At 44.6% G+C, this 26,292-nt stretch overlaps 1 protein-coding gene across 1 annotated transcript; it reads left to right on the top strand.

Moving 5' to 3' along the window:
• Positions 1 to 7,647: 7,647 nt before the first annotated feature.
• TNFSF15 (TNF superfamily member 15) lies at positions 7,648 to 20,004 on the top strand. The gene is made up of 4 exons (XM_026049401.1): positions 7,648 to 7,845; positions 13,637 to 13,688; positions 14,245 to 14,292; positions 19,458 to 20,004. Exons 1-4 carry the CDS (start codon positions 7,648 to 7,650, stop codon positions 19,883 to 19,885), a joined length of 726 nt encoding a protein of 241 aa, XP_025905186.1. The 3' UTR covers positions 19,886 to 20,004.
• Positions 20,005 to 26,292: the final 6,288 nt, after the last annotated feature.

The following is a 26,292-nucleotide window of genomic DNA, read 5'->3' as shown; positions in this document are numbered from 1 at the left end:
ATTAATACTGAAGGAAGTAGCCTGAGCGTAGGCCTCCTCCGATGTGGGTGCCCATCTGCTGCAGGCTGTAGTGGTGCATCCCCAGCTCTCTGCAGCCTCAACAGCTGGCACAGGATCTCAAGCTGCTTCTTGCCACTGCTGCAGGAGAAGTCACCAGTGTCAGGAAGCTACCATGGAGCCATTTCCAGAAGTGCCGCAGCGTTTTGCCTACTGCCTGTTGCATGCAGCCAGGGACCTACCGTTAGATAAGCTCTGGTGTCTAGCGCATAACCCACATCTCTCCCAGCACAGATGTACATGGCAAGCATATACAGTGCTTCCTCCCAAACCACTTACCTAGCATCAGTGACCTGAGGCTCAAGCATTTCCTAAGACATATGCTGGCATTTACTATCCTCCAAGATGTGTTTTCTCTTGTAAGAGAGAGCTCATGCAAATTTTTATCATCCATATGGTAAAGGAAGGAGTTCTAGAGCTTAACTACTAGAGAGAAATACTTCAACACCTCACCTGATGGTTTGGGTTTTCAATGAGTGCTAACAATCAAACAATGCAAGTGCAAACAATGAGTGCTAGCTTTAATCTATATGGTTCAGGTGATGATGGCCATAAAGACTTGGCAGTGAAGGCCAAATACTAAATATACATGCACAATCCTGTGATGTCCCCATACATCCCAGCATGAATCAAGCTGTGATGTTGTAGACATTCATACCAATAATCCCCCTTCTGAATTTCCGGCCTACAGAAGATGGGGCACTCTTCAWCTCACAGTTTCTTCTCATACAATTGTTAATTACACACTCTCCACCTAAATAAGCACTTTCTCTATATCATGATGCYCAATAACAGCTTTAATACAGTGACAGACCATGACTGAGGGTATCTCACACCTTGCCTGATGTTGGATCTTTCTCCTGGAAGAAGCACCTGCTTTGGCACTGTCCCTCCAGCTCTCATTGGAGGAGCTGCTTGCTCTCATGGTCTCCCCGGAGTGATCCCAGGGTCTGGTTCACCATCTGGGGAAGCAGAGCTATGAAATAAGTGTGGGTGACAGATTCTGACCCTGTGTTTCTTATTCACTAGGCAGGAGAGGAGGGAAAGAAGATGGACCAGGGAAGTTAAAAACACAGCTAAAGCGAAGTCATAAAGCTAATTATCATGAAAAGCAAAATGATTGTTCAATAACTAAAGTGTGTCTGGAAGTCTGTAAATCATGCCACCTGGGAGACAAAATACCCTGCTATTCAAATGAAAAATTAACAGATGCTTTATGGGGATTCCAGTAGTATCAGGAAGTTGTTGGCACAGGGAGCAACATTAGCTACCCCAGATGCGAATGCTGAAGTCCTCTACCATGTGCGCGGCGGGACACAGAAATAGTGAGGCCGAGTTGTGTGAACTTCAGTATTGYGTTCTGTTCTTCGCCTCAGCCTGAAGAGATTATATAACTATAGTGACTTATACAGTATGATACAATGTCCCAAATAAAGTGATTCGTGCTTTTGATCCTAGGTAATTATCTGTTCCTCCTCCAAAGCATAAGGATTAAGAGCCTGTATCTAAATATATCTGCACTTATTCAGCCAGACAGCTCTATCTAGCCAACTCATTCCTCCTATGATACAACAGCCACCTGTTTATGGCATCACTGAACCAGATTTGATGCCAGATTCTTTCCTTGGTAAATAGTTTTTTTTTCAACATTTGAGAAAGGCTGAAACTAAAGCATAAATCCAAAAAAAAAAACAAAAAAAAAATAAAAAATCCAAACCCAAAAAAAAAAAAAAAAAAAAAAAAAAAGACACAAACCTTGCGTCATTAACTTCTTCAGGCATATCTAGAAGACACCTCCCTAAAACCCCTTCTCCATCATGCCACCATCTCTTTTTCCTCAGACTTTGTCCAAAGGTGCTTGGGCTTTGCTTCCTAATTTTTATCTTCTGCTCCTGCACGGTTTGGCAATGCTCCTGTGTCAGGGGGAGCAGGTTTTTGAGCAACCCTGGCTCTGTTCCCCTCTGGCTCTGCTTGCTTAGGCACACAGTCAGACCTGGTACACGGGCTGCATCCTGCACCGGGTGGCTCCCACATGCTGCATTGCAGCCATGCCTGGGTCTGTTCCAAACTGCTGCCTAGAGGAGCAGTGGGCCTTGTATGGAGAGCCATGAGGCAGCCCTGCTGAAGAAGTGACTTGCTTCTCCTCAGGAATTTATAGCATGCACTTCATGTGTTGGTGATGTGTGGAGCCATGTCAAAAAGTGCAATAGACAGAGCTCAAATTGTACCTTGACAGACTGGGCTTGGAATAATACAGGCAAAGAGCTAGTTATGAGACTGTGTCACAACCATCCTGTCTGGGGATCCTCAGGATGCTGATGGAAGCAAGCAAGCTGCATGATCCCCTTGCTCACATTTTACACCATTTCTAGGCTTTCAGACAAAGCAACAGGAAAGAGAAAATCCAGATGTACACAGCCCTTACGAGAAAGGAAAGCAACAAGCAAGACCTTTTTCCCCCATCCTCACCATATAATCCTTTCTAAAAAATAACCAGGAACTGTGCTTCACAATCTCTTTTTCTTCATTTGTTTGCTTTTGCACCACACAATTATGCCTAACTGATGCTGTGTTGTGTATCCTCAGCAACATCTTACTGTGCACAGAGCACGCACTAGCTGTGGTTTGCTCTGAAGGACTGAGAGGTGCATGCAGCAAGGAGGCTGACGCACAAGAAGCCCCTCTTTATTTTGTGAAGAGTTCTGCTTCACTGGCTCGTTGGCTAGGAAATGTCAGCAGAACGGAGAAAAAACAAAGCCCTGGATTCCAGGGGAAAATACTTTCAGAGTCAGCTTCCTTATATGCATGGATGCAGATAGGAAGGTATCTGGCTAAGCTGTTCTTTGACAGTGCAAAAACATGCTTGCAAAACTTGAGCAATATGCTGCTCCAGCAAAAGATGGGAATAACCAGTGCTTCATCACTAGAATATCTTGTATTCGGACAGCAAAACGTCATCACCACCCCAACTATATGGCTTCATGTTGACACCAGGGCTGTGCCGGCCCATTCCTTACACAATAGGAATTTTGCTTCCACATCTAGGTAGGCCCTGTGAATCTTAGCTGTACAACAGTGGGGAAGTTCACCCTACATTGGCATGTACTAGTTTCACTTGCTGATGTCAATTTATCCACACAGTCAGGAGCAGAACATCTGCCCCATAGCATGTTTCTTAACACTTTGGCTGAGTTTTGTCTGGGAATGTTTTTCTCAGCTTTGATTTTACTGGTGAGGCCTGGGCTATTGCAGTAAACGGGTATAACATCTTTTGGTTGACAGAAAGATATTTTCCACTGGTTGTAATCTTGAGTTTTACTCCTAATCTCTGATTATTTCTGATAGTAAATCCGTAGGAAATCCAGGATGATTCATTGGGAAGGAAAGCGTAAGAGCAAAGATTGCTGTGCCTAGAAAAGAGCAAGGATGGTGGAGGGTCTCAGACCACTAAAAATTAATTTTCAAGAAAGAAATTCACCATTCATCGCTGAGACAAAATTTCTAAATAAGCACTGGAAGCAAAATACTTCGGTCAGACATAGACAGCTGAATCAGAGAATGAGGGAACTCTGCACTCTTCCAAATTAAGCCCTCTTTGAAAATTAAGCTGCTTCTTTCCCTGTTTCATGTCTCAGTCCTAGTCCCTCAGTAGTCTAAAAGATCTACATACCACTCTCCTCCAGGGCTCTGGTATTGAGCAAGCCAAGTAGTTCCTCTGGTGAGAAAYCCATCCACAAGAGTATGTTTTTTTCCAGGGTCTACAGCACACTGACAGGGTGAGCAGGGCCCTGGACTGGGAAAGTTAGGTTCTTTTGTTGAATACATTGCTTCAGCACTATTTCAGCAGGTCTTTTGCCCTTAACTTACTCTTACACCATCCCACTGTGCGTCAGTGTGCACACAGCAGGTCCTTAAGAGCACTCAGAGAAACAAGTCTGGTAAGCTGCAAAGCAACCCTTGCATTACCTGCCATTCTTTCCTAGTAGAGAAGTCTTAGCAGTGAAAAACAGCTAGTTAGTACTAGAGGTCATCAAAGCTCTGGTTTCTCTGAGTCCTGCCTGCCATCTTTGTTCCTGGGAAAACCTCCTTGCAGCAGTAATAGGAAGTGACACAGTTCAGCATGGTCATAAATTTGATGCCCAGCACATCCACTTTAAATTGAAGAAATTACAACTCATCTACCAAGCTTCACACCAACAAGCGCTATGTTTTTCCACCACATACTTATGGGGGTAGACCAGGATTTGTCTGGAAAGTCTCTCCTGGATGTGCTGGCACTTGGAGTTGGGGTGCTAACTCCATCCTACAGCCTTTGCCTCCTCCACATCTGTGGGCTGGAGCCAAGKGGGCAGGGAATGGTGTCCCCTTGGGTCGTGGCATTGCCTCTCCATGGCAGGAGAACCACGAGGCTGACTGCCCCATTTCGTGTGGGTGGTGGAGAGACACATGCTTGAAGGACATGTGCTGTGTGACAACAGGAGGCTTTCAGCAGATGCAAGCAGGGAGGTCATTGCCAAAACACAGTGGCAAGAGGTAGGAAATCATCTTGCACCCTCCCACTTAATCCTGTCACATATTGTTCCCCAGTAAGGGGCTGTGTGAGGAGCAGGCACAAATCTCCTGCTTGGTGACAAACCCAAGCAAGCCATGTAGTGATCAGCCACATCCTACTTCTGCTCATCAGTGGCCAGCAGTGAGGTTGCATAAACGTAATGACTGATGTAAAAACTCTTCCTGAGCCAGCTTGGCCCTGACACTCATCGATACCTGGTCATATCTGTGGTAAAACCCTCATGTGGCCCTTGGTTTATGCCTAGGGCAAAGACCTTTCCACGACCGTTGACAACAGAGGATACAGCTCATCTTCTGAGGCTGTACTGACAGCACAGCAAGCAAAATTTGCCTTCCTTTGCCTTTCTCCATGCCACACTCTCAGACTCTTGCTTCCTGTGCAGCCCCAATACCTACCTGAGTACAGAGAAAACATTAATCACTGTGGATGCAGCAAACATCCAGCACTTTGAAAACACTCAGAAAATGGGTAAAATTATCTTCGAATGCTCACTTACTATTTCTCCATATTTATTGAAACCTTAAAAACTAAAAACATAGCCACTACCCAGCACAGACAAGGAAAGAATAAAGATGCGAAATGCCAAGTATCTTCCAGTAAGAACACACAAGTATCTGCAATATTATTCCTCTACATATACTAAATTATTCTCTTGTTATATGTGTGATTCAGCTTATTGGCCTCAGACCAAAAAAAATCTGTGTGCAAGCATGCAGAAAAAAAAAAAGAAAAAAAAACTGTTATGCTGTTGTGCAAAGGAAAACAAAATGAAACAGCATGCAGTTATCATGTCTTGATTGCAAGCTGTTGCTTTCTCCTCTCATGGATAGCTAACTCCATTCCAGACTTTTCTTTCCTTTATAAAAAACTGCCAAATGTTTAACTCTACACACTTTACTGCCTGTTAAATACAAAAGTGGGTATTGGCAACTGGAGCAGACTTTTGTAACTAGTACAAGATAGTCAAGGATCACTGCTGGGGACACATCTGGCACAAGGAAGAGAATTTACTTAAAGGCCTTGAGGACCAGCATATGAAGCTCCAGGAGAGATACGGTCAAGAAGTGTGACCCGTGTCAAGGTCYTGCCTGCCTAGGTCCAGGCTAGTCAAATAGCAAGAAGTCTAGGGTGATGCCAGCTTCTGCAGCAAGGTCATCCCTGGGCTGCTTTGGGAAACTCAAGACTGCTCTGCATTGACTCTGCACTGTCCCTTGGCTGCACTGGAGTTTCAGAGGTGAATATTTCCAGAGGGTTTGCAGGCAGACACATTGAAGATATTTGCTTGTAAGGCGTGTGTATACCTTAAACATTAAACACCTTGGGGTATTCACAACAAAGAGCTTTAGCTATCACCCCTAAAAAGGAAAGCATGTCCCAAATAAGAATATTAATTTTTCAACAGTATGTCCTAGAATAAGTGTCTAGGATCCTATGAAGAAAATAGGATCACATCTTTGTGCAGTACTTTCATAGAAAAAAAAAAAGAAATTTCCTTCTACTGGTCTCRACAGTACATTTTTATCTACTTTTAAAATTTTGAGATAGACGGAGCCGCACCTGCCCTGGTGCTGGAATCAMCTTTAGATGCTGCAAAAGCATAGTCCTTTTCTTCAAGATTTCTCAGTCTACATGAAGGAAAATTGTAGATTAGAGAAGGAAACAAAGTTGGTGACTGGTCCTAGGTCAGACAGGAGCTTGACTCCATTCAGAGCAGACATTCTTTGGTGCTTTACTGGATACATCRTCCTGTTCATCATCTCCCAGGATTAGGCATAGCAAGGACACTGGGATATGAGAAAAGAGACAATTTCCTGTCTTTCTGATGTTTTAAAATAAGATAAATCTGATTAAAGAAAAATATTTCTAGTCTTTTTCTCTATCAAGCAAAAAAGGAGAAGTTTTTGGACAAATGCGCGTGTGTGCGTAAATCAGAGTTTCGGTTTTGGTGAGACCATGCTTTCCTGGGGAAAAAAAAAACTCCAAAACTTTCATAAAATGGGTAAGTCTAATGGCAACATCCCCAGTGAAGGTCTCTGCCAAGGCTTTGCTGATGGGCAGGGTCTGGTGGATGGTGCCACTTGGCTCTGGGCTCCCACGCACTCTGGCTGCCGGGAGGACAGAGCTCCCTCAAGATGGGCAGAGATGCTATCAGAGCTTTTCCCTTGGAATCAACAGCATGGCAGCTCCCAGGTTTGCTGATGGGCAGCAGGCCCCTCTGATTTCATTGACAGCAGCTATTTGTAAAATACCATGATACACTATCTTCTCGAGGGCAGGAATATCACCATTTCAGCCCTTCCAAGCAGTGACAAAGGGCATGTGCAGAAGTATCATGAAAATAAATCTGGAGAAGTAACAACCCAAAGCATCAGGAATGCAAAGCGCAATGTTTTATGTCTGATCCAAGACTGTTCTGCTGAAAAAGGTACTAAGCAGCCTCTGTTCCATTGCAAATCGTGCTAAAACCTGTGAATGAGATGACAATGGTGCCATTTAGCCCCTCTGGTGGTGTCACTTGCAATAATCTTCCCTAAATTCTCCTCCTTTTCACCCTGTGCTGGAACTGCTCCGCGCAGGAGCCTGTCTACRCCGCACGCTCTCCCGCTGCTTCTCACTTTCACTCCTATTGGTTTCATGTTCCCTTTGCCACACGGAAAAGCTTTCAAGCTTATCCAGCCCAGCAGCAGAGTTTATCCTGGTACCACCCACTGGGACTTTCCTAGCTTCCTTCTGCACAGCGAAAGTGTGTGTGTGGAGGGGGCAGGGAGCGGAAAGGAGGCCGGACGTGGAGCGCAGCCTGCGCTCGGGTAGYGCGCGGCCCTGGTGTGCTCTCCCCGGCTAGGTTTCTGCTGTAGGCGGTGCATTTCTCTGGAGGGAGGGTGTGTGTGTGCAGTGCCTTCCCACACTCAAGGCAGCTCTTATTTAATGGGGGTCTCCATGCGGAGCAGGAGGCAGAGGAGRTTTTGCCGTTTCCGGCTCCCGCGTGGGGAACGGCATCTCCTGCAGCAGGCGCCGACATGGAGCGCACGATGGAGATACCTCTGGAGGAGGAGGCTGCCRGGAGCCACAGAGCCTCCAGGATGCACCTCAAGGAAGATGTGAGGCGGCTCCGCTGCAGCATGATCCTGTGCCTGCTCTCCGTGCTGCTCCTGGCGCTGCCCACAGCCTTCCTCATGGCCGGGAGCCTCCGGGAGCCCAGCGCGTGCTCCAACCAGGTAAGACTCGCCTTCCTGCCGTGCTGTGAGTTTTGTTTGGCGTCTGGGTTTTGTTTAGCTCTTTTCTTCTTCCTTTCAGCAAGTCATTTAAGAGAGCTTGAGAAACTTCCTATTCAATGTCTTCTTCCTCACTCGGAGCCAAGCTGCTAGGCACAAATCTTATATTCTCTTGGATCTTTTTAACTATCCTTTTATGTTTCTCTTCTCTTTAATTTCAATTAAGGGCATAGTGCTAGGCACCACTTGAAAGCTTTTCTGAAGTTTGGCAGAATGCAGGAACACTCCGTTTCTCTGTTAAGAGAACCAGCTAGTTGGTGGGAATCACTGTCCCTCTACTGATTTCAGCCAGATGTTGGCAGCAGATCTCGTTTCCAACCATATTCGCATGTTATCTCTGTGATCTGACATATCAACATACTAATGCAGCAATCCCTGCWGCTGCCAGTGGAGGGGGTCAAGCAATCAGAGGAGGCAGCCAGAGTCCTCAGAAGAGCATGGCTTTGGGGCAGTGGCCAAATGTGATGCTGAAATTTATAATCCTTCCTTTTTATCCTCCATCCAAACTTCCTCTTAATGCAAGGACCTTTTTGTCTGTCTCTCACAGACAGCAAAACTCCGCTGCGGGCAGTGCATGTTTGCTACTTGCTTCCAAGCTGTTTCTGCTGCCTGTGGCATCCTGCAAGCAAGTGCCTGTTCCTTCAGCAGCACTCAAGCAAAACCGTGCCGCAGATGCGCAGAGCAGGGCTACCCTCCCCGTGAACTCCCAGCTGCGACAGGCGCTGCACGCCTCACCCATCCTTAGCTGCATGCTTCACTGGAAGGGGGTGTGATGCTTGTGCCCAGTTAGCACTGGTGCCTATGTGCATGCGGGGCAGTAGATATTACTGCCCTGTCCCTCTTGACACTATTTAGTCTGGCTTGACTTGGCAAACTTTCTTTTCTTGTCCTCAAGCTATGAGGTTCAGCTCATTTCTTCTCAATATCTTTCAGTGACATTCTAATGAAACAGAGATAATAGAAAGAAAAACGAGAGAATGTGTGATAGGACTGATACCTTCCTGGCTCTTGACCCTGTTTGAAATGGAGAAAAGTCTATTTTGGCGAATATATTTAGCTTTGCAAGAAGGAGGCGCAACCCAAGCCTTCCAGATGTGCTCCGGTTGGCACGGCACGCAAAATTATTCCTGTGCACATGCTCCATACAGTTAGCATGGAGTATTGCCCCAGTAATATTAACAAGATGATGCGATGAGTTATAGCCTTTGCAAATCCCAGAGGGAGGATGAGAAAATCGTCACCGCTGGCTGGCTGCCATTTGTACTTGGGGCAAGCGGAGTGGGTGGAGCACTCTGCTAAAATTAAAGTGGATATTGCTTTTCCCTAATCTTTCATTCACTCTACTGATTACCAGCTGTGTTGCCAGGGCTTTCCAGCTCCACAGTGAGGGTGGACACGTGTGTCATCCCGTGCAGTGTGCTTTTAATCCAACAAAGAGTGTTGTGGGCTGAGCACTTTTGCTCAGCTGCAACTCCAGCTTGCTGCCGCAGTCTCATTCAGGCAATGGGGAATGTTTCAGGGTATAAAAGTTCTCAGGAAATGCTAGAGATCCACTGTGCTTCCTGCCGTGTTCAAAGAGTTAGAGACGGATTGCTAAYGGATGCCTTCATCACATGCTGTGCTCAGAGCTGGGACCAGAACGATGAGGTGGAGACCACTAGGGCTTGCGGTGGCCCTGGCTGGGTGGCTGTTCCGGAGCAGATGTGCATTCACCTGCTGACCCTTGCTGGCASTGAGCAGAGCCATGGGAGGTGATCTCCCATGGCCTATGGACTGAGCTCGGCCCACGCATGCCRGAGTATCAGCTTGCTGCGGCACCGGGCCTGCTCCCGGAGCAGCAAGGGACAAATGCAGCCAGGAGCATATGTAGTAAATTCCTGCATCTGTTCTGCCTGGAGCAAGGAGGAGGAGGCAGGGAGCCAGCGCAGGGTTGTGCAACAGGGGCACGCCACTTCACTTAACCCGCAGCTGGGGCAGTTCATTCATCCCTGTTTTGGTGCAGGTGCCCATGGTTTCACATTCTGCTCCTCAGTGGGTATAAATTYGCCTCATCCTATAGAAACAGACAATTCAGGACAGAGCAGGGCAAACTGTGTTGTTACAGCAAAAAGTATGAACTGCAGGTCTTCTCTCACAATACAGTGTTTCTTGCCTGAATAATTCAAGTCCAAAATGCTGTTTTTCTTGGACACCTTCTATTGCTTCCTTTTTGGAGATAGCAGYCACTTTCTTTAGTGCTGTAAGACAGCAAAGTGAGGGAATAGGGCATTCTAAGCAAATAATTCATGTCTTAGGTGGAAATCTGGCAGTATATTCCCAATTGGAGGACTGGGACTTCAACACATCCTCCTGCAAAGGGAGCCAAGTTTCAGTCCGGAGGAGCAGAGGTACAAAGGGAACAGCACAGCAGCTGGGAGTGCATCCCTGGCTGCACCAGCCACCTGCAGTGCTGGGACACCGCTGGTCCCATGCCACCCCTGCTGGCACGTGGGCTTCCCCTGCTCGGCAGCACCAGAAGTGGTATAAAGGGAAATGCAAATCCCACACACCAGGATGCCAGGTTGGCCTTGCAAGGGAGAAGGGAGCTGCTGCAGGACTGGAGAGCCAGACTCATTGCTGCTTGATGAATAGGGTCCTACAGAGCGAAGACAGGAAGAAAAATCAAAATACACCTGCCCTGGGCACAAGCCTATCCGGGCTCTTCGTGTTGTGTGCCAGAGTATGGCAGAAGTGCCCCACTCATGGGTATTTTTCTCTGGCATAAGACCAGCTGTTACCTAATATGCTCYGGAGCTAGCAAAATGACAGGTGTGCGTACCATGGGTGCACTACATGGACTCTGGCCCTAAAACTTGTGATAAAAAGGTGACTTAAAAATGTGGAGGAGCATCTGTTCAGCTCTCCTCTTYTGCTCTAATGTTATATGGATTTAAGCGGACTGAGGCTTTGGACATTCTTAGTATTAAGACAATGTAGAAATGTTTTGCAAACCATCTTCAGCACGATAGCTGGCCATTTGAGCAGTTCTTCGGCAGCAGGCCAGCTTGGCAGTGGGGTTTTCAAAATTGCTCAGCCCTGGTTGTAGCAACCTCTCCACAGGGACCAGAGGGAAAATTGAAACCTTGCTGTGAACTTTTCAGAATCACAACTAAGCAAGAAAGGAGAACATGGAAAAAACACTAGTTGTGTAAATGATTCCTCTCTACTGTCTTGTGCTCTTAGCTTTCCATCACATCTTTCACTCTGAAAACTCTTTATACACCACATCCACACCAATGTATAACTTCCATGCCCATTTAAGACAAATCTTGCACATGCCTTGCCATCACAGTATTTCTACCTGTAAAATATTTTGCATCAGAGGTATAGGGGTCAGTATCCCTATCAAACAGTACAGTTAGGGGAACAAGCATGTTTTTGCCAAGTATCAGAACAATTTTACACATTCCAGTACCCTACTCCATCTACTGCACCATACTGCCCTTCAGCATCTAGAAATACAGCTACTGCAACTGGAGTTTCAAATTTATTTCCAGTTTCCTGAAAATTAAGTAAATTAAGGTTGTACAGAATGTTTCCTCACAGTTTTCATCCAAAAAAACATTCTGGAGATTTTGATAAAGCAGTCAAATTCTTCTCAAGATCCTTCTTATTTTCCCCATCACCTCTGCTTGCATCGCCAAGTCCAAGTTATATGGAGTACTTATGCACAGGTTAGCTATAAACGCGTAAGTAGTCTCACTGAAGGTGACCTGATTTGCAGCTCATTATGTTACTCAGCATCACTAGAAAATATGTAACTTGATAAATAGACAGGCAGCACTGCATAGATAACATGGGTAAATACACTTATAGGCATGTGCATCTGCCCCAGAGCCAGGAGAAGTAATGGAGAGGAATCCTCCACAGTGATCTCAAGCTATCCACCAGAAGGACAAAGTCACCCGATTATGAAACTGTGGTGCATTTAATGCAGTCATGTTCAGAAAGCACATCAAGTAGACAGGACCTAGAGAAAGTCATTAGTCATAGCAGAAGGTCCAGACATGTCATGGCCAGCACAACACCATTGCTCTCTGCCAGCCGCACACTGCAACGCTGTYGCGGCCCATGTCCCCTGCATGACATTGCTGCGAGACAGCATAATCCTCGTCTCGGGCAAACGTGTGGACAGGCATTTCTTTCCTATTTCTTTCCAGCATGCTGGAATCATTATTTTAGTACTAACAGCTATTTGCAGGATGCTACAGAACGTGGATTGCTTACTGCTAGTGAGACATTAATATGTTTCTGGCTCCTTGGAGCAGATATTAGTCCCCAAATCCAAATAGTCCAGCTGCACCCAGCCCCTTCCTGCCCCAGCCAGCACAAATTTTCTATTCTTTATTTTACTTCTAATGTTTGAAGTGGTGTGAGAGATTACCTGTTTATCTGCATGCTTTGTCTTAGCTGATATGCATCAAATCCTTAACTGAGTGGTGGTCAGTGGTTGTCCACTCTACTTCATGTGAAGGGAAATCTATTTATCTGAGCTATCTACAAAACACACTGCATAGTCCAAGTACCTTCCTGGTGTGACTGGGGCTTCCCACAGTCCCAGGTCCCTGCACAGCCCCGTCCTCCTGCTTCCTGCAGCCAGGCCATCCATTCACAGCCGTAGTACGTTGCAGAAAGCCTAAGGGGGACTGCAGCTCCAGGACTCGGCACAACTTGCACCAGCCAGATCCGTGCTCAGTTTCACGCAGCGCAATTCCCGGGGTTTGGAGCTGTGCCCCTTTGCAGTCCCACCAGGTCCATGACAGCCAAACACAGCTTTGCTTTGAGCTGTATTGCATAAACATCATCTCTGCCTGCTGCCTTGTAACCAGGTGTTCTCATAGGGTGGTGTGAAGAGTATTAGGGTGCTCAGCTCTAGAGGAAAATTTAGGAGGCAAGCAAATGCAAGTCAGGCCCGCAATCGCTTAATTAAGCGCCCTCTTCCCACTGGGTTCATGTCCTTGCCAGTTGTAGTCTCCTGCTCATCTTCCTAGAAGACTATCCAAACTTCAAGAAAGACCTAAAGACCTAAAACAGTTTTGTAGCCTGAAACAGCATAAAGGAAAGTGAGCAAGAGGTCAGCTCTGCAGCAGATACACCTTAGGAACTCTCTTCACTGGCATTACAAGTTCACTGAGTGTTGGATAAGGCTCAGCCTTATCAAGCTTTCAGGCAAGAAGAGCTGCCTCACTGCCCAGGGAATCTCTGATGCTCCAGCAGGGCGGGAGGGATGCARCATCCCCAAGGGTGGCTAGAAAGCGCTAATTTACCTTGGCAAATCACACCAAGCTTTCCCAGATATGTGCCAAGCAGAGGTTGTGGAGTCTCCTTCTCTGGAGATCTTCAGAACCTGCCTGGATGCCACCCTGTGTCAYGTGCTCCAGGTGTCCCAGCTTGAGCAGGGGCGTTGAACTAGATGCTCTCTAGAGGTCGATTCCAAACTTAACCATTCTGTGATTCTGTGACCACTGGCCCCCAGGTCTTAACCCTTTTCACCTTCTCCAGGATGTAGGTGGTGTAAAGCCAACAGCAGAAAATTCCCACAAGGAAACCAAGCTCTGTTGGGGCTTGTCCTTTTGAATGAAACCTTTACTGAAACATAGTCTGTTTCCTGGGATAACTGGGGCAACATTTCACTGGATCAAAAGCATGTCTGGGGCTAAGCACCAGGGCTAACTGCTTGCAACTCTCCTTGCAGGCTGCTGAGGAGAAGGGCTCTCACTTTTTGAAGCAGCGGGCACTGGCTACAGGTAAGTTTGTCCATCCTTCTCCTTCACTCAAAACATCGCTGGGCACCAATGTCCTGCAACAGGTGCCACAGCAGCTTGTCACGTTCCTGAGGGTAAACACCTTCCTTCATCCCGCTGCTCTTACCCCAAATTCCTACCAAGCCTCACAGGGCAGTACACACAGTAGGCAAAAACCTGGGGTGTGAGAGGCAGGTGAACAGGACACAGCCAAAGCCACAGATAAAGGATAAGCATTTCTGAACTTGAATGCAGTGAAGCCTGTGCACAGCAGCTCAGTGGCCCTCCCTGCCACCCTAGGACACTTTCACTAGAAGCCACTGCAATTTGTGCTGCCAGTCTCCTGCTCAGCCACGCCAACAATCATTTGCAAAAGCATTTTGTTACCGCAGCGCCTGCCTATGTCAATAAACAGGCCCAGTAAATAATCTCTGCTCAGAGGTATGCAGAAATGGAAAGAGGCTGCACACTTCTCCCAGGGCAGCAATCACTGCTCGCTTCTGATTGCAGAGCCACAAACATCCTTTCACACCGTCTTTTCTCTTCTCTCCTCTCTTAGGCATGGATGTGCTTTCCAGTGCAGAAAAGCCACGAGCTCACCTGACAGGTAACGTTTGCTCAAAAAATGAAGTGTTTCCCTTGAGGTTTACAGCAGATTTGGCTTGTACATAATCTCAGTTCACTTGGCTCTGACAGGATCAGAGTCGCAGGCCAGGAAAAACAGGAAAAAGAAAGTTAACAGCTTGGCTTTGCTGAATACAATAGATTTACTGGGATTTGTGTAAGATGGTCTACAGAGGCTGGTAGTTGAAACATTACCGCTTTCCCGGGTTGTTACTCTTTCTTCAATGAAACAAGTAGTCAGAGCAGCTCTCGTAACTGAGTTTAACTAAGTACCTGGTTTTATAGTGATCTGTTGAGCTCTGTTAATGTAAAGCAAAAAAAAAAAAAAAGAATCAACTGTGAAAGCTCAAGAGAGTCCTCACACTAAAGTGAATCAGGAAGAACTACCAGTTCTGAAGCAAAATCAAAGTCAAATAAGGTCATTTTTCAGCCCTTCATTTTTCCCCAAGTCCTGACTCAGTTCACACACATCACATTCCCATGGAATAACCTGCTGGTTTTGGTGAGGACACGTCTAAACCACATCTGAAGAAGCAAGGGAAGAGCTAGCCTAGGTRAACTTCTTTGAATCCCTATATCGCAGTAGGAAGAGGAAAGCAAATAATTCATAGCACTGACATGGAAAGGGATAATTGTCTCTTTCTGAGAGGCAGACAGCATTTGAGAGGCTGCACCTCTGCCTTGCAAGTACATTTGGACTTACACCACAGACACCATACCAAGCCATCCCCTGTTCTAGTCAATTCCTCCTTCTTGGAAAATTCAAGGATTACCAGAGAAGAGGAGCACGTGGTTTCTACATTTGTGGGACTGAATGTCAAAAGGCTCTGAGTGTTCTGAGTTTCTCCCACATAAAAAAATTTATATCTCCCCAAAATACAGTGTATTGCACGGGCTCCTCCAAAACTGTGTCATGATCCAAGGGAGCACTTAGCTTCAAAATGCAACTTTTTGCATGCAGCTCCATGTGAACTTACAAACAGCGTTAAACAGATCGGTGCACCCGAGCCAATTCCAATACAGCATGATTTGCTCTCTTGTCCACAAGTTCTTTGCTAACACACATCTTGGGTCCCATCCTCCTCTCTATGCAGATTGTCAGCAATCCAAAACTGAACTGTCATTACTGCATTGCTTAAATGCAAGTTTGCAAGACCAAAAGGACCAGGTCTACTAACAAACAGCTTTCAAACTTCCACTTCTGCATGAGAGAAATCCAGAGGTTCCTAGTGCAGCTGACTCAGAGAAGCAGATAAAACATTGCTTTGCTGATGGGGAAATTCCCTAGGTTGCACGAAATAAAGCAGCTACCTCTGGGAAGCACCCAGTAGTTTGCTTCAAATTTCCTCAGGCTCTCCACTTGCAAGAGGCATTTGGCAGTCCCTTCATCAGCAATCTCTACAGGATTGCGTCCTCCTTAGGCCTGCCATTTGGGTCTAGTCACTGCTTGCCATAGCAAGAACCCAAAAAGGAAAAAAACTAGCACCATTTTAAGTTTACTATAGCATTAGAAGCAAATAAGACTTGATTTCAGGAGTGATAATACTAGGTCTGAGGCATCTTGGTGTCCTGTACCCAGCAGCTTTCGCCAAAAAGTATTTGCTTAGGATGGACTCGCTCCTTTTCTATAAAATGGGGAATTCGGGGAGGTCTGAGCTGAAGTTTGCATCCAGACTGCCTCATTAAACAGCTGTTAGAGAACCTAACTTCCTCAAGTTTAGCTAATCCTTTTTTTGAACATAAATAGATTTTTGGCATCTATGGTGTCCTGCAGCAAGGAGTTCCCCAGCTTAATGATGCATCACACATCAGAAATGCTTCCTGTTCTTTGCTTCTATCTCGTTGCATAGTAATTGCTTGGATGCTGCCTTTTTTTTCCTGTTCTTGGAAACAGTGAATGGTGCATAGAAATTGAAAAGGGAATCTTTAGAGCTTTTTTACATGCCCCACTTCAGGCACCTTTGGAAAGTGAAAGCAGTAGACTGGCATACCCTCACCTCATAGGAATGCTCCTTCAAATCACTGGCTGTCCATCCTTCTCTAGATTTAGAAATATATATTTAAGATGAGAGCAGAGGAGTGATGGGAATGAGAACAAGTAGAGTGCTTGTGTAGGAATGCCCCCCACTCCCCAAATTAACAAGTAGCAGAAGGACTTGGTGTTTTGTTCTCTATTCCTTTMTGAATAACCCTCCATGTTCTCTTGGCCTTTTCAACAAGCACAGAGCATTTTGAATTTATCCACGCTGGCATCAGCACCTCCTTCCCGAATGGTTACCTCCATTCATCATCCCCGTGCACTGTTTAACATTTATGAGTGCTGACAGTAAGGTGCCATGCCATCGCCCCCTTCCTTACCAGGAACCAGTCCTACATGCCACCAGCGAATTGGGTGACCTCTGCTCTAGCTGGTGGCAGTAAGAGGAATCCCACTGAGCATGTGCTTAGCACTTATCCTGGAGCAATAGTATGAGCTCTCCACCAAATCTGCGCAGAAAATCCTTTTCTGGTTAGCTTAAATGCAGTGACCTTTTAAGGTCCACCAGCAAACTCCCAGGGCAYGATCTTGAACAACTCTGAGATCTTCCAGTCCCACTGTAGTACATGTTGTAAAGAGCCTTCCTGCACAGGAGATTCAGACCCTAGTCTCTTGCCGAGACCAGGAATCTGCCCTTGGAGAACGGCATTCAGCATTAGACTAACACTGGAGGGGGCAATGCACTGTAAGAGCCGAGAACCCCAGAAAGATACCCCAAGGTTGCAAAAGGATCTCCCAGTAGGGGACTAAAGCAAAAGAGACTGTGAGAAAAGAAATTCTGTATGTAAAGCATGCAAAAAGTGGGGCAAAAAAAAACATGAAAAAGCTGATATAACCATAGCTATYAGCCTCTCATTAAAAAAGTAGGTTTTGTTTGGTTTTTTTTAAGAAGGAGCATAGTATGTGCATTTCCAGGAAGTAGTGCTGCATGCATCTATGAAATAAACACATGACTWATACAACTATTGCTAGAAAAGGAACGATATTGTCTCAAAAACACTCTAACATGCATTTTGCCACTTGACATGTCTCAATCATGGAAAAAATAGTCTGCAAATAGAGAGCAACAATATACTGAGCTCTAACCTGAAAGGAAGGTTATAATTATAAAACATAGAGTTGCCTAATTCTAGAGGTTATGAAATCACATACTTCATCCGAGATGCATGTTAGTTATAAAAAAAAACTGAATAATTGAGTGTCACTGACATTTTAGATGCGTCATTGTACACAGAGAGAAAAAGTAGATTCTATTCAATTTTTCCCCAAACTTCCCAAGATGGAAAAGAGCCCAGGGTGTTTTCTGGAAATTTTAATTTATTTTCTGGTCCTTTCCATGGCAAAGCTTTTTCCCTACTGCAAGCTACTGCAAGCTGTGATAAACCTTACAAGGACCCAAATGTTGCTTTAGATTTTGCCACGGCTCTGCCTAGTCACTAGACATCCAAGAGGCAGATGAGGGTTAAAGCAGACCACAATTACTTCTGCTGCCTTTCATCCCTCTTTCAAGCACAGTTTCATTGGCTCAAAGTATCAACACAATACTTTTAATTTAGCTTGGCTTATTATCACAATCCCTATCACTCACCAGTGCAGAAATACTCTCATGTGCTTTGCCCCTGGGGAAAGATCAGAGGGACTTAATACTTCAGCACTGCTGAAGGCTGGCTGAGAAAAGTCATTCTTGTGTTGTGCTGCTAAGATAACATACTGCGCTCCTAAGGCCGTCTTGTCTCCTTGCAGGTTATCTATTGCCAGTAAATAGGGAAAAGAACAGTGCTGAGAGCAGAGTCCATTAGTTTTTCTGAATTTCATTTCACTCAGGATGAACTTAATGGTTATCACCAAGAGCATTTCAAAGCTTTTCCTCATCTGCGTTGTTTGCCTTCCTGCCTAGGCACACCTGCCCAAATACAGGCTGAAAATCACCTCTAAATATTTACTCAAGTTCATAAGAAAGAAAAAGGGGGTAGTTTCCTGGAAATCGTCTGCTTTCATTTTTCTTGGCATTTAACACTGACTTTACAGGTTCTTTTTAATACATGGCAGAACCKCATTCTTTTTCCTTCCCCTTCTATTTTTATTTCCCTGGCTTGGTGCTGTTTTACTGCAACATTTTTGTGTGGCTATCCCCACAGGGGGCAGAGGAAACTTCTGCTCCCTTTCATGATACAGTGAATAAGGTCTATGGCTTATTCTTCTGGCTGTAGTTTCGGCCAACATTGAAACCATGAAGGAGAGGTGAAGGGATCCAGATGACAGCAGTTCCCAGACCCTGCTTGGATCAGACCAATGCTGGGGGCAGGATTTGCACTCCAATGCACAAGCTTGGGAAAAACCCTGGAGGAAAGCTGAGGGTAGGATGTCAAACTTAGTGTTTTATTCCTTCAAAATATATATATATATAAAAGTGGGGATCTAACTGAGTTTGAATATAATGTGTTGTTCTGGGAATCAGAGGCATAGCGGGGAGCCTCCTGGATTTTTGATAAAACAAAAAGACAGCAGTAAAACAAAAGCAATTCCAGTGCAAGAGGTTTAATTGTGCACACATGAAGCCAAAAGTCTAAGGCAAGGGCTTATGAGCAACATCTCCATCCTGTAGAAGCAGCTTAGCAGGGGAAAAAGTTCAAATGTCTCAGTGTGCAGGAAGAGTTGGGAGGGGATGCCTGACTCTTTCCTTCTGGTCATTGTGAAACTTTTGCAAGCACATAAGTGTTTATTATACTGCTAGCACTACACTGACACAAACAGTTACAAGCCAGTGAAGAATATGTTGTTCCAGTGTCTTTTATTACTGGCCTCAATCATTAGGAACCATTTGTACAGCTATCAAGTGATGGTTTCACTTAGGGATATTGTTTCTATTCTGTAAATAGGTAAAATAGCATCCCCAAAACTTCAGAGTAAAGTCCCATAGTACCACAAGACTTAGCCATTAGAAAGGATGGTTTCAACCAACCTAAACTGGCCAAAGTCATCTAAAAGCATCAGAGACTTTGGCTCCTGCTTGCTATGCTCCCTCCAACATAGTTCCCTTGGAGCACACACAGGACCCATGGTAGGACCAGATCCAACTAACCCATCTCTTCTCCCTCTGTTGTCTGCAGTCAAGAAACAAGACCTCATCAAAACCATGGGAAACCAGCTGCCGATCCTCCAGTGGGAAGACAAGCGTGGCTTGGCCTTTACCAAGAACAACCTGAGTTATTTCAGCAACGCACTGGWGATACCTGTGTCTGGGGACTACTATGTCTATGCTCAGGTCACTTTTCGAGGGCCCATTGAAAGTTCCAGTAAAACTAATTCTGTTACTGAGATCATCACCAAAGTCACTGACAGCTACCCAGAGCCCACCCAGCTGCTGACTGGCACCAAGACTCTCAGCGAAAAAGGAAACAGCTGGTTCCAGCCTATTTACCTGGGCGCCGTGGTTTCTTTAGAAGCAGGGGACAAGCTAATGGTCAATGTCAGTGACATCAAGCTGGTTGACTATACTAAGGAGCACAAAACTTTCTTTGGTGCTTTTTTACTGTAGAGCTCTGGCGGTAGCTGGCAGGGACTTTCCTCAGGTCCCAACATCGTTCCTTGAACCTTGACTCTGAGGGTGCCTTGGGGTACTGCTCTGTGCTCAATCTTCTGCACCAGCCTTCACCTGCAGCCCATCACCTTCTTTAATTAAGGGACAGGGAGAGCTGAAGCTGCAGGCTAAATTGAAGCAACCCAAAAAGATCCAGAAGAAAATGAAGTTGGGGGAAGGGGAAAGAAYGTATTTGCAGGTAAAAACTGATAGCTCTTTGGAATTTTGTAAACTAGGGAGGAAAGTTTTACTTTCATGGGGCAGGAATATAGAGTAGGAATATTGATCAATATTCAATACAGCTAATTTATATTAGCAGTTCCACCTCCAAATAAGCTCTTTCCTCATCTCAGAAAAGTATTTTAAACTTTCCCTGGCATTTCCAGTATAACTTTGCATGACCCTTCTTCAGATACCCTGTACTAAAAGGTAATTACTTTTCATCATTTCCTTATGAATAGACTTTACACTAATATAAAGCCCAGCTTAAACATTAACTGCTTAATCGATGCCTTCCAACTTCCCTGTAAAGTAGATTAAAATTATAGATCGTGGTTTGCAGAAGCTACCTGATTCTTTTTCCAGAATATTGTTTACAATTTAAGTCAATATACAGCCCCAAAACTTTATACAGATATTTTAGGAAGTAGAACACTTTCTGTTACAGAACATTAGATCTACCTCTCAAATCCTAACATTAGGAAACATAAAGAGCAAGGAGAGTGAAGTATCTTGCAAAAAAATTCAAAATTTGTAAAGCAGCCATTGCTACTGCAATTTTAAGAGGAAATCTTTGCTTTCCATTCTGTGAAATGAAGAGTGCCATTAAGGAAACCACTTTCCCAGTGCCTCCCCTACAACCATTGTCAATGCAACAGCATTCCCCTAAAGAAAAAGGGGAATGGCTTTCCCTATGTGAAAGCTGGTAACCAGTAGCTCCTGTAGAAAGACAAGATGCCCCAGCCAGGTACAAAGCTCAGGAATGTTTCACTTTCCATCTTTCACTTCCTTACCTTCATAGATCTTACCGAGTCTCAGAGCAACTCTCCAGCTTTCCTTCTCTTCCAACAATAAATCAATCAGTGGCAATGACTCAAGTCATGTTCTAGTAGAAGGTCCCAAGCTCTCATCCTTGAGTGCTTCACAACCTGCCCATCTGCAGAATCTGGCTGATGGCCAAGCTTCACTCTCTGCAGCTCTTTGCTTCCTGCCTTGCCTCACTGCACTCCCTCTGGTCACCGCTCTTTGGCCATAAGTCACAGCAAGGCTTGACTGACAACTTAATGTTTTCATTCAGAGACATGGTGGTACCAAGAGCACACTGTGTGAGCCAGAGGCACACTGAAGTTGGGGAGGACATAGAACAGGGGATGGATGGGAATTATAACTAAAGAGTACAAAGAGAAAAATTATCCACAGGAAACAACCCTATTCCAGAAGGGAGTGAGGCCAGGCTGTTCTTTCCACAGCACACCTCTTCCTAGCAAGAGATGCTATATTGCCATATCAACAAAGATCTGTTTGAGCAGACAAGAAGGGTCACTAGTGTAACTAGAGCACAGAGAAAGGCCAAGGCAGACTGGGTACACAGAAGGCAAGGAGCAGAGGGAGATGTGAGAGACAGGAGACACTGTGATCCCTGCCAATGGGACTGTTCGTCAACCTAGTAGACTCGTTACGTAGTAAGCAATACTGAAAAAGCAGGCTATGTGACCATACTTCCCTGCTCATCAGTGCCTAGGTCCCGTGTTAGGTCTAGTCAACCTTTGCTGTGTTAGCTACACCAAGCTAACAATAAACACACCACATCAGTCCWTCATTTTTCTCTCCACCATTATCTCAGCAATCCTCTTGAGTCCTCCTCCATTTTTCCCAGATACCTTCCTACCTTTTTCTCCCTTCTCCATTAGATATAAGCATACCTCTTTGTCCAATTCTGCAATTATCTGCCATGCAATTCTGCCATTATCTGCAGGCAACTGCATAAAGTCATCCTGCTGCACAAAGAGAACAGCGCCTGAAAACAGATTAGGGAAACAGAAAGTAGAAGCAATGTTATTGCTGGTATACACAAACTTTAGACCAAAACTTCTTTCTATCTATTAGCTAGATTCACTTTCATCTTCAAGTCCTTCTTGAAGGAAGTTTCCTCCACCTCCTAAGGCTTTTTACTTGAAGTAAAAGCAGGTGYTCTGAGACAGAAACAGTTATTTCCCCAACTATCCATCCAGCACCTACAACAAAGCAGACTGGTGATCTTGTTGGAGGAGTCACTCATGTTCCTGGTTAGATGATTTCTGCACCTAAGAAACCCAGTTGYTGTCCTTATTATAGAATCCAATAAGGTTGGAAGGGACCTTTAGAAATCAACCCCCTGCTCATGCAGAGTCACTWAGAACATATGGCGCAGGATTGTGTACAAGTGGGTTTTGAAGATCCCCAGAGAAGGAGACTCCACAACCTTTCTTGGAAACCTGTTACAGTTCTTTGTCACCCTCACTGTTTTTCCTTAAGTTCCTGTGGAACTTCTGATGCTTCAGTTGTGACCATTTCCTCTAGTCCTGTTGGTGGTCGCCACTGAAAAGGGGCTGGCCTCACCCTCCTTACTGCCTCCCTCAAGGTATCTATAGACACTGATCAGGTCCCCCCTCAGCCTTCTCTTCTCCAGGCTGAACAGGCCCAGCTCCCTCWGCCTTTGCTCATAGGGCAGATGTTCCTGATCATCCTCGTAGCCCTGTGCTGGACTCCCTCCAGCAGCTCCACATCCCTCTTTTCCCAGGGAGCCCAGAACTGGACATAGTCTCCAGACGTGGCCTCACCAGGGCTGTGTATAGGGGGACGATCCCCTCCCTCGACCTGCTGGACACACTCTTCTTAATGCACCCCAGGATCCCGTTGGCCTTCTTGGCCACCAGGGCACACTGCTGCCTCATGGTCATCTTGTCGTCCACCACGACGCCCAGGTCCCTCTCTGCGGGRCTGCTCTCCAGCAGGTCAACCCCTAGTCGGGACTGGTGTCCAGGGTTATTCCTCCCCAAGTGCAGGACCCTGCACTTGCCCTTGTTGAACTGCATGAGGTTTCTCATCACCCAGTTTTCCAGTCTGTCCAGGTCCCTCTGGATGGCAGCACAGCCCTCAGGGCTATCAGCTCCTCCTCCCAGTTTGGTATCATCAGCAAACTTGCTGAGGGAGCACTCTGTCCCTTCATCCAAGTCGTTAATGAGTAAGTTGAACAGGACTGGACCAAAGACTGACCCCTGGGGGACACCGCTAACTACAGACCTTCTGCTGGACTCCACGCCACTGATCACCACCCTCTGAACTCTGCTATGCAGCCAGTTCTCAATTCACCTCCCCATCCACTCATCTAACCCACACCTCCAGAGCTTACCCAGGAGGATGCTGTGAGGATTGGTGAACATATTATATTTGGCATATAATCAGACTCCTGTAGGTCATATATATATAGACACATATACTTGTACACATTCTGTTCAGGTCCTACGAATCCCTAGAGCCATAATGAGCTTTTTCATTCACAAGGCACATAATTTTTGTCCATGTTGATGATACTTTCATACCTCATTATACAGGTCAGCTTTTAGCACATTAGCACCTTGTATATAGCATAAAGTCATATTTCTGGCACTACTTGTTTTAAAGTGGTGCAAACATATTGCCACACACCTCCCTCAGTGGAAATTCTTTTTCCCTTTTTTGTTCCCCTCAGTGCTAACAGTATTTCTACCACAGTGACAGTGACCAGCAAGTTTAAAGATCAATTTACAGGGTCACTTTTACAGGGTGATCAGTCACAGGGACTTATTATGACCACGGTGTAAATCAGATTCCTCCACAAAAGTCAGTAGCACAAAGTCAGAAGAAAAAAGCTAGTTAGGTGAGACAGAGGACTCAAAGGAGAAGTAGCCCGAACCCAAGCTTGTTTGTCATTTTTTTTTTTCAAAATTAAATATGGACAGAAGGATTCTCAGAAATTCATCCCATTCATTGAATTAGAAAATATGCTTAGCATAAATAATTTCTGGAGATGTGAAAATGAATATGCATCAGCATTTTCATTTGAAAGAAAATGTGATGAAATCTGACCATATGATCAAGTGTCCTTGCAGTCTGTGGTCAAACTGATTTTTGTTTGGGTGGACGTGAAACTGAAGCGCTTCAAAGAGAAAATCCAGGCTATCTGGAAAGGGTCAAATAGGCAGCTCCTCTTATATGAGCTGCTAATAATTACATAATTTGAAGTTCCATCCTCCATGTCTTTTAGGGAAAAAATAACACTTTTCACAACAAAATCTTCAGAAAAAAAATAAAAGTACAAAATCTTATCAAAATACATTTTTAGGAATTCTGTTTTTCCTTCTTCTTGATCCCAACAAAAAGTAACACCAAGTATAATACAAAATCTTTAAAAGGTTCGCATACCTATGCCCTTCCTTTCCAAATCAAGTTTTGGTAAATAAAAGTCAACTCTCTCTATTTGTATATATATAATAGATACATAAAGATATTTAAATGATTCCTCTACAAATGATTTCAACTTCAGTCTTTCCAAAATATTCTTGAGCTAAAATAAATCTTAAGTATGTAGCTATAGGGGTGTCACTGTAAAAAAAATGCGGGTCAACTTTCTTATTTGGTGTATATGAGGACTCAGCTCTTCATTGCTCAAGTTGAAATTGCATAAGTTAAACCTATATTTTCTTCCAGCTACCCTATTACACAAGAAGGACTAGAAATTGAAGGAGGGCTTATCTGCACCATGCTCAGCACATGCATGTTGGCAGAATTAGAGTGTAGAGGTGGAAAGCAAAGGAGTAGGTTCCTGAGCAAAACACATCCCAAATAGTCAAGAGAAAATTAAGCTGTTAAAATGATCTGGGACATAACCATTAAGGAATATTAGTCAAATCCCTAGTATGAAGGGGCACTATCTAGCTACAGAGAACTGTCAGCACAGACCGGATTAAGATTCCAACCTTAACCATTCTGTGATTCTCTTGTCATTTTCAGTAGTATTTTCAACACCAAAGTTAAATCACATTTTGAAGAAATTTCATTTTCACTTCTGTATGGTATAACTGATTATTCTGTGCTTTTCTTTTTATTAGTCTCTTGAGTGGCCCGTCATTTCAGATGAGAAATGAGGAGAAAATTCATTCTTTAGAAGAATCAGACAATGTCAAAAATTTTTGCCCAGATCTGGGTATTAGGCACCAGTATAGCATTTTGCTACTATTAYGTATTTCCATTTAAGTGATTATATATTGTCTTGTGCTTTGATATGGAAGTTCATCTTTACCAGTAGAAATGACTTAGCTTCRTGTTTCTAAGTTTTATGATAATGAAAATGTAAGTAAACTTATGCAAAGGAATTCTGATGCTAATCCCCTTCTGAAAGCACTAAACAAATCACACCAATAATGCAACTAGACAATGCTAATGCTAAAGCATGCTAATGCTAATGCTAACGCATCATTTAATGCAACTAGACAATGCTAATGCTTAAGAAATCTAATTTATGGTGTGCTATTGAGCAGATGACCACAATTTCATACATAGTTAGAAACACAAGCAGGTACCTGACCAGAGTGAACTCTGATTCAGACTTCTTCCTTGCCCTGAGGGTTTTACAGAGATTTGGGTTTCAAAAGAGAAAAACAGATAACCAGGCCATTCAGGCCACCTTTGAACACTGCCAGCTGTCCAAAAAGCCACTTCTGCACTGTCTATCGTCCTGCAGAAAAGCATCCAGGCAACTGAGATTTAAGTCCTGATTTCTCAGCTCCAAGTTACCAGACACGATGCTTTGGCCAAATGAGGGTCAGAACCTCATGTGAAGGCAGCAGAGCTCTGGACAGCCTTAGTCCCATTCCAGCTTGCATTTTGCTTTCCTTAGTCTTTCATCAGAATAGCATCCATTAGATTTTGATTTTGCAACCCAAGTTATCTTTGCCTCAAAGTCCTTTAGCTCTCAGGATGCAAAAACATACTGCTAGCAAACCTGAAAAACGTTCTCCCAAAAGGCATGTTGTTTTAGATGATTAATGTTATTTTGCTGGCTTTGAACTAAGGATGTAGTTCTAAAATTGCTTTAAAAGAGATTGCTGGTTAAGAACTCTATGCTCTGGCTGAAAGGGTTGCTTTTTATCTTTCGTTTATGAACTCTTATCAGMGGATATGTGTTTATCCTGGCTTTCATCCATTCTCACATGCTTGAGATGTTTTGCTAGATTGCGGGCAACTGCATTGGTAGAACAACCAGGAACTAATCAGTGTAGGAATTAAACAGCTTGTTTTACATCATACCTACAACTAACAGGTTTCTTTACCCAACAGCTACCTCA

Source organism: Nothoprocta perdicaria, unplaced genomic scaffold, assembly GCF_003342845.1.
Source record: "Nothoprocta perdicaria isolate Ctin4 unplaced genomic scaffold, notPer1 scaffold_6, whole genome shotgun sequence".
Lineage (NCBI taxonomy): Eukaryota > Metazoa > Chordata > Aves > Tinamiformes > Tinamidae > Nothoprocta > Nothoprocta perdicaria.
This window is presented reverse-complemented; position numbering and strand designations above follow the sequence as displayed.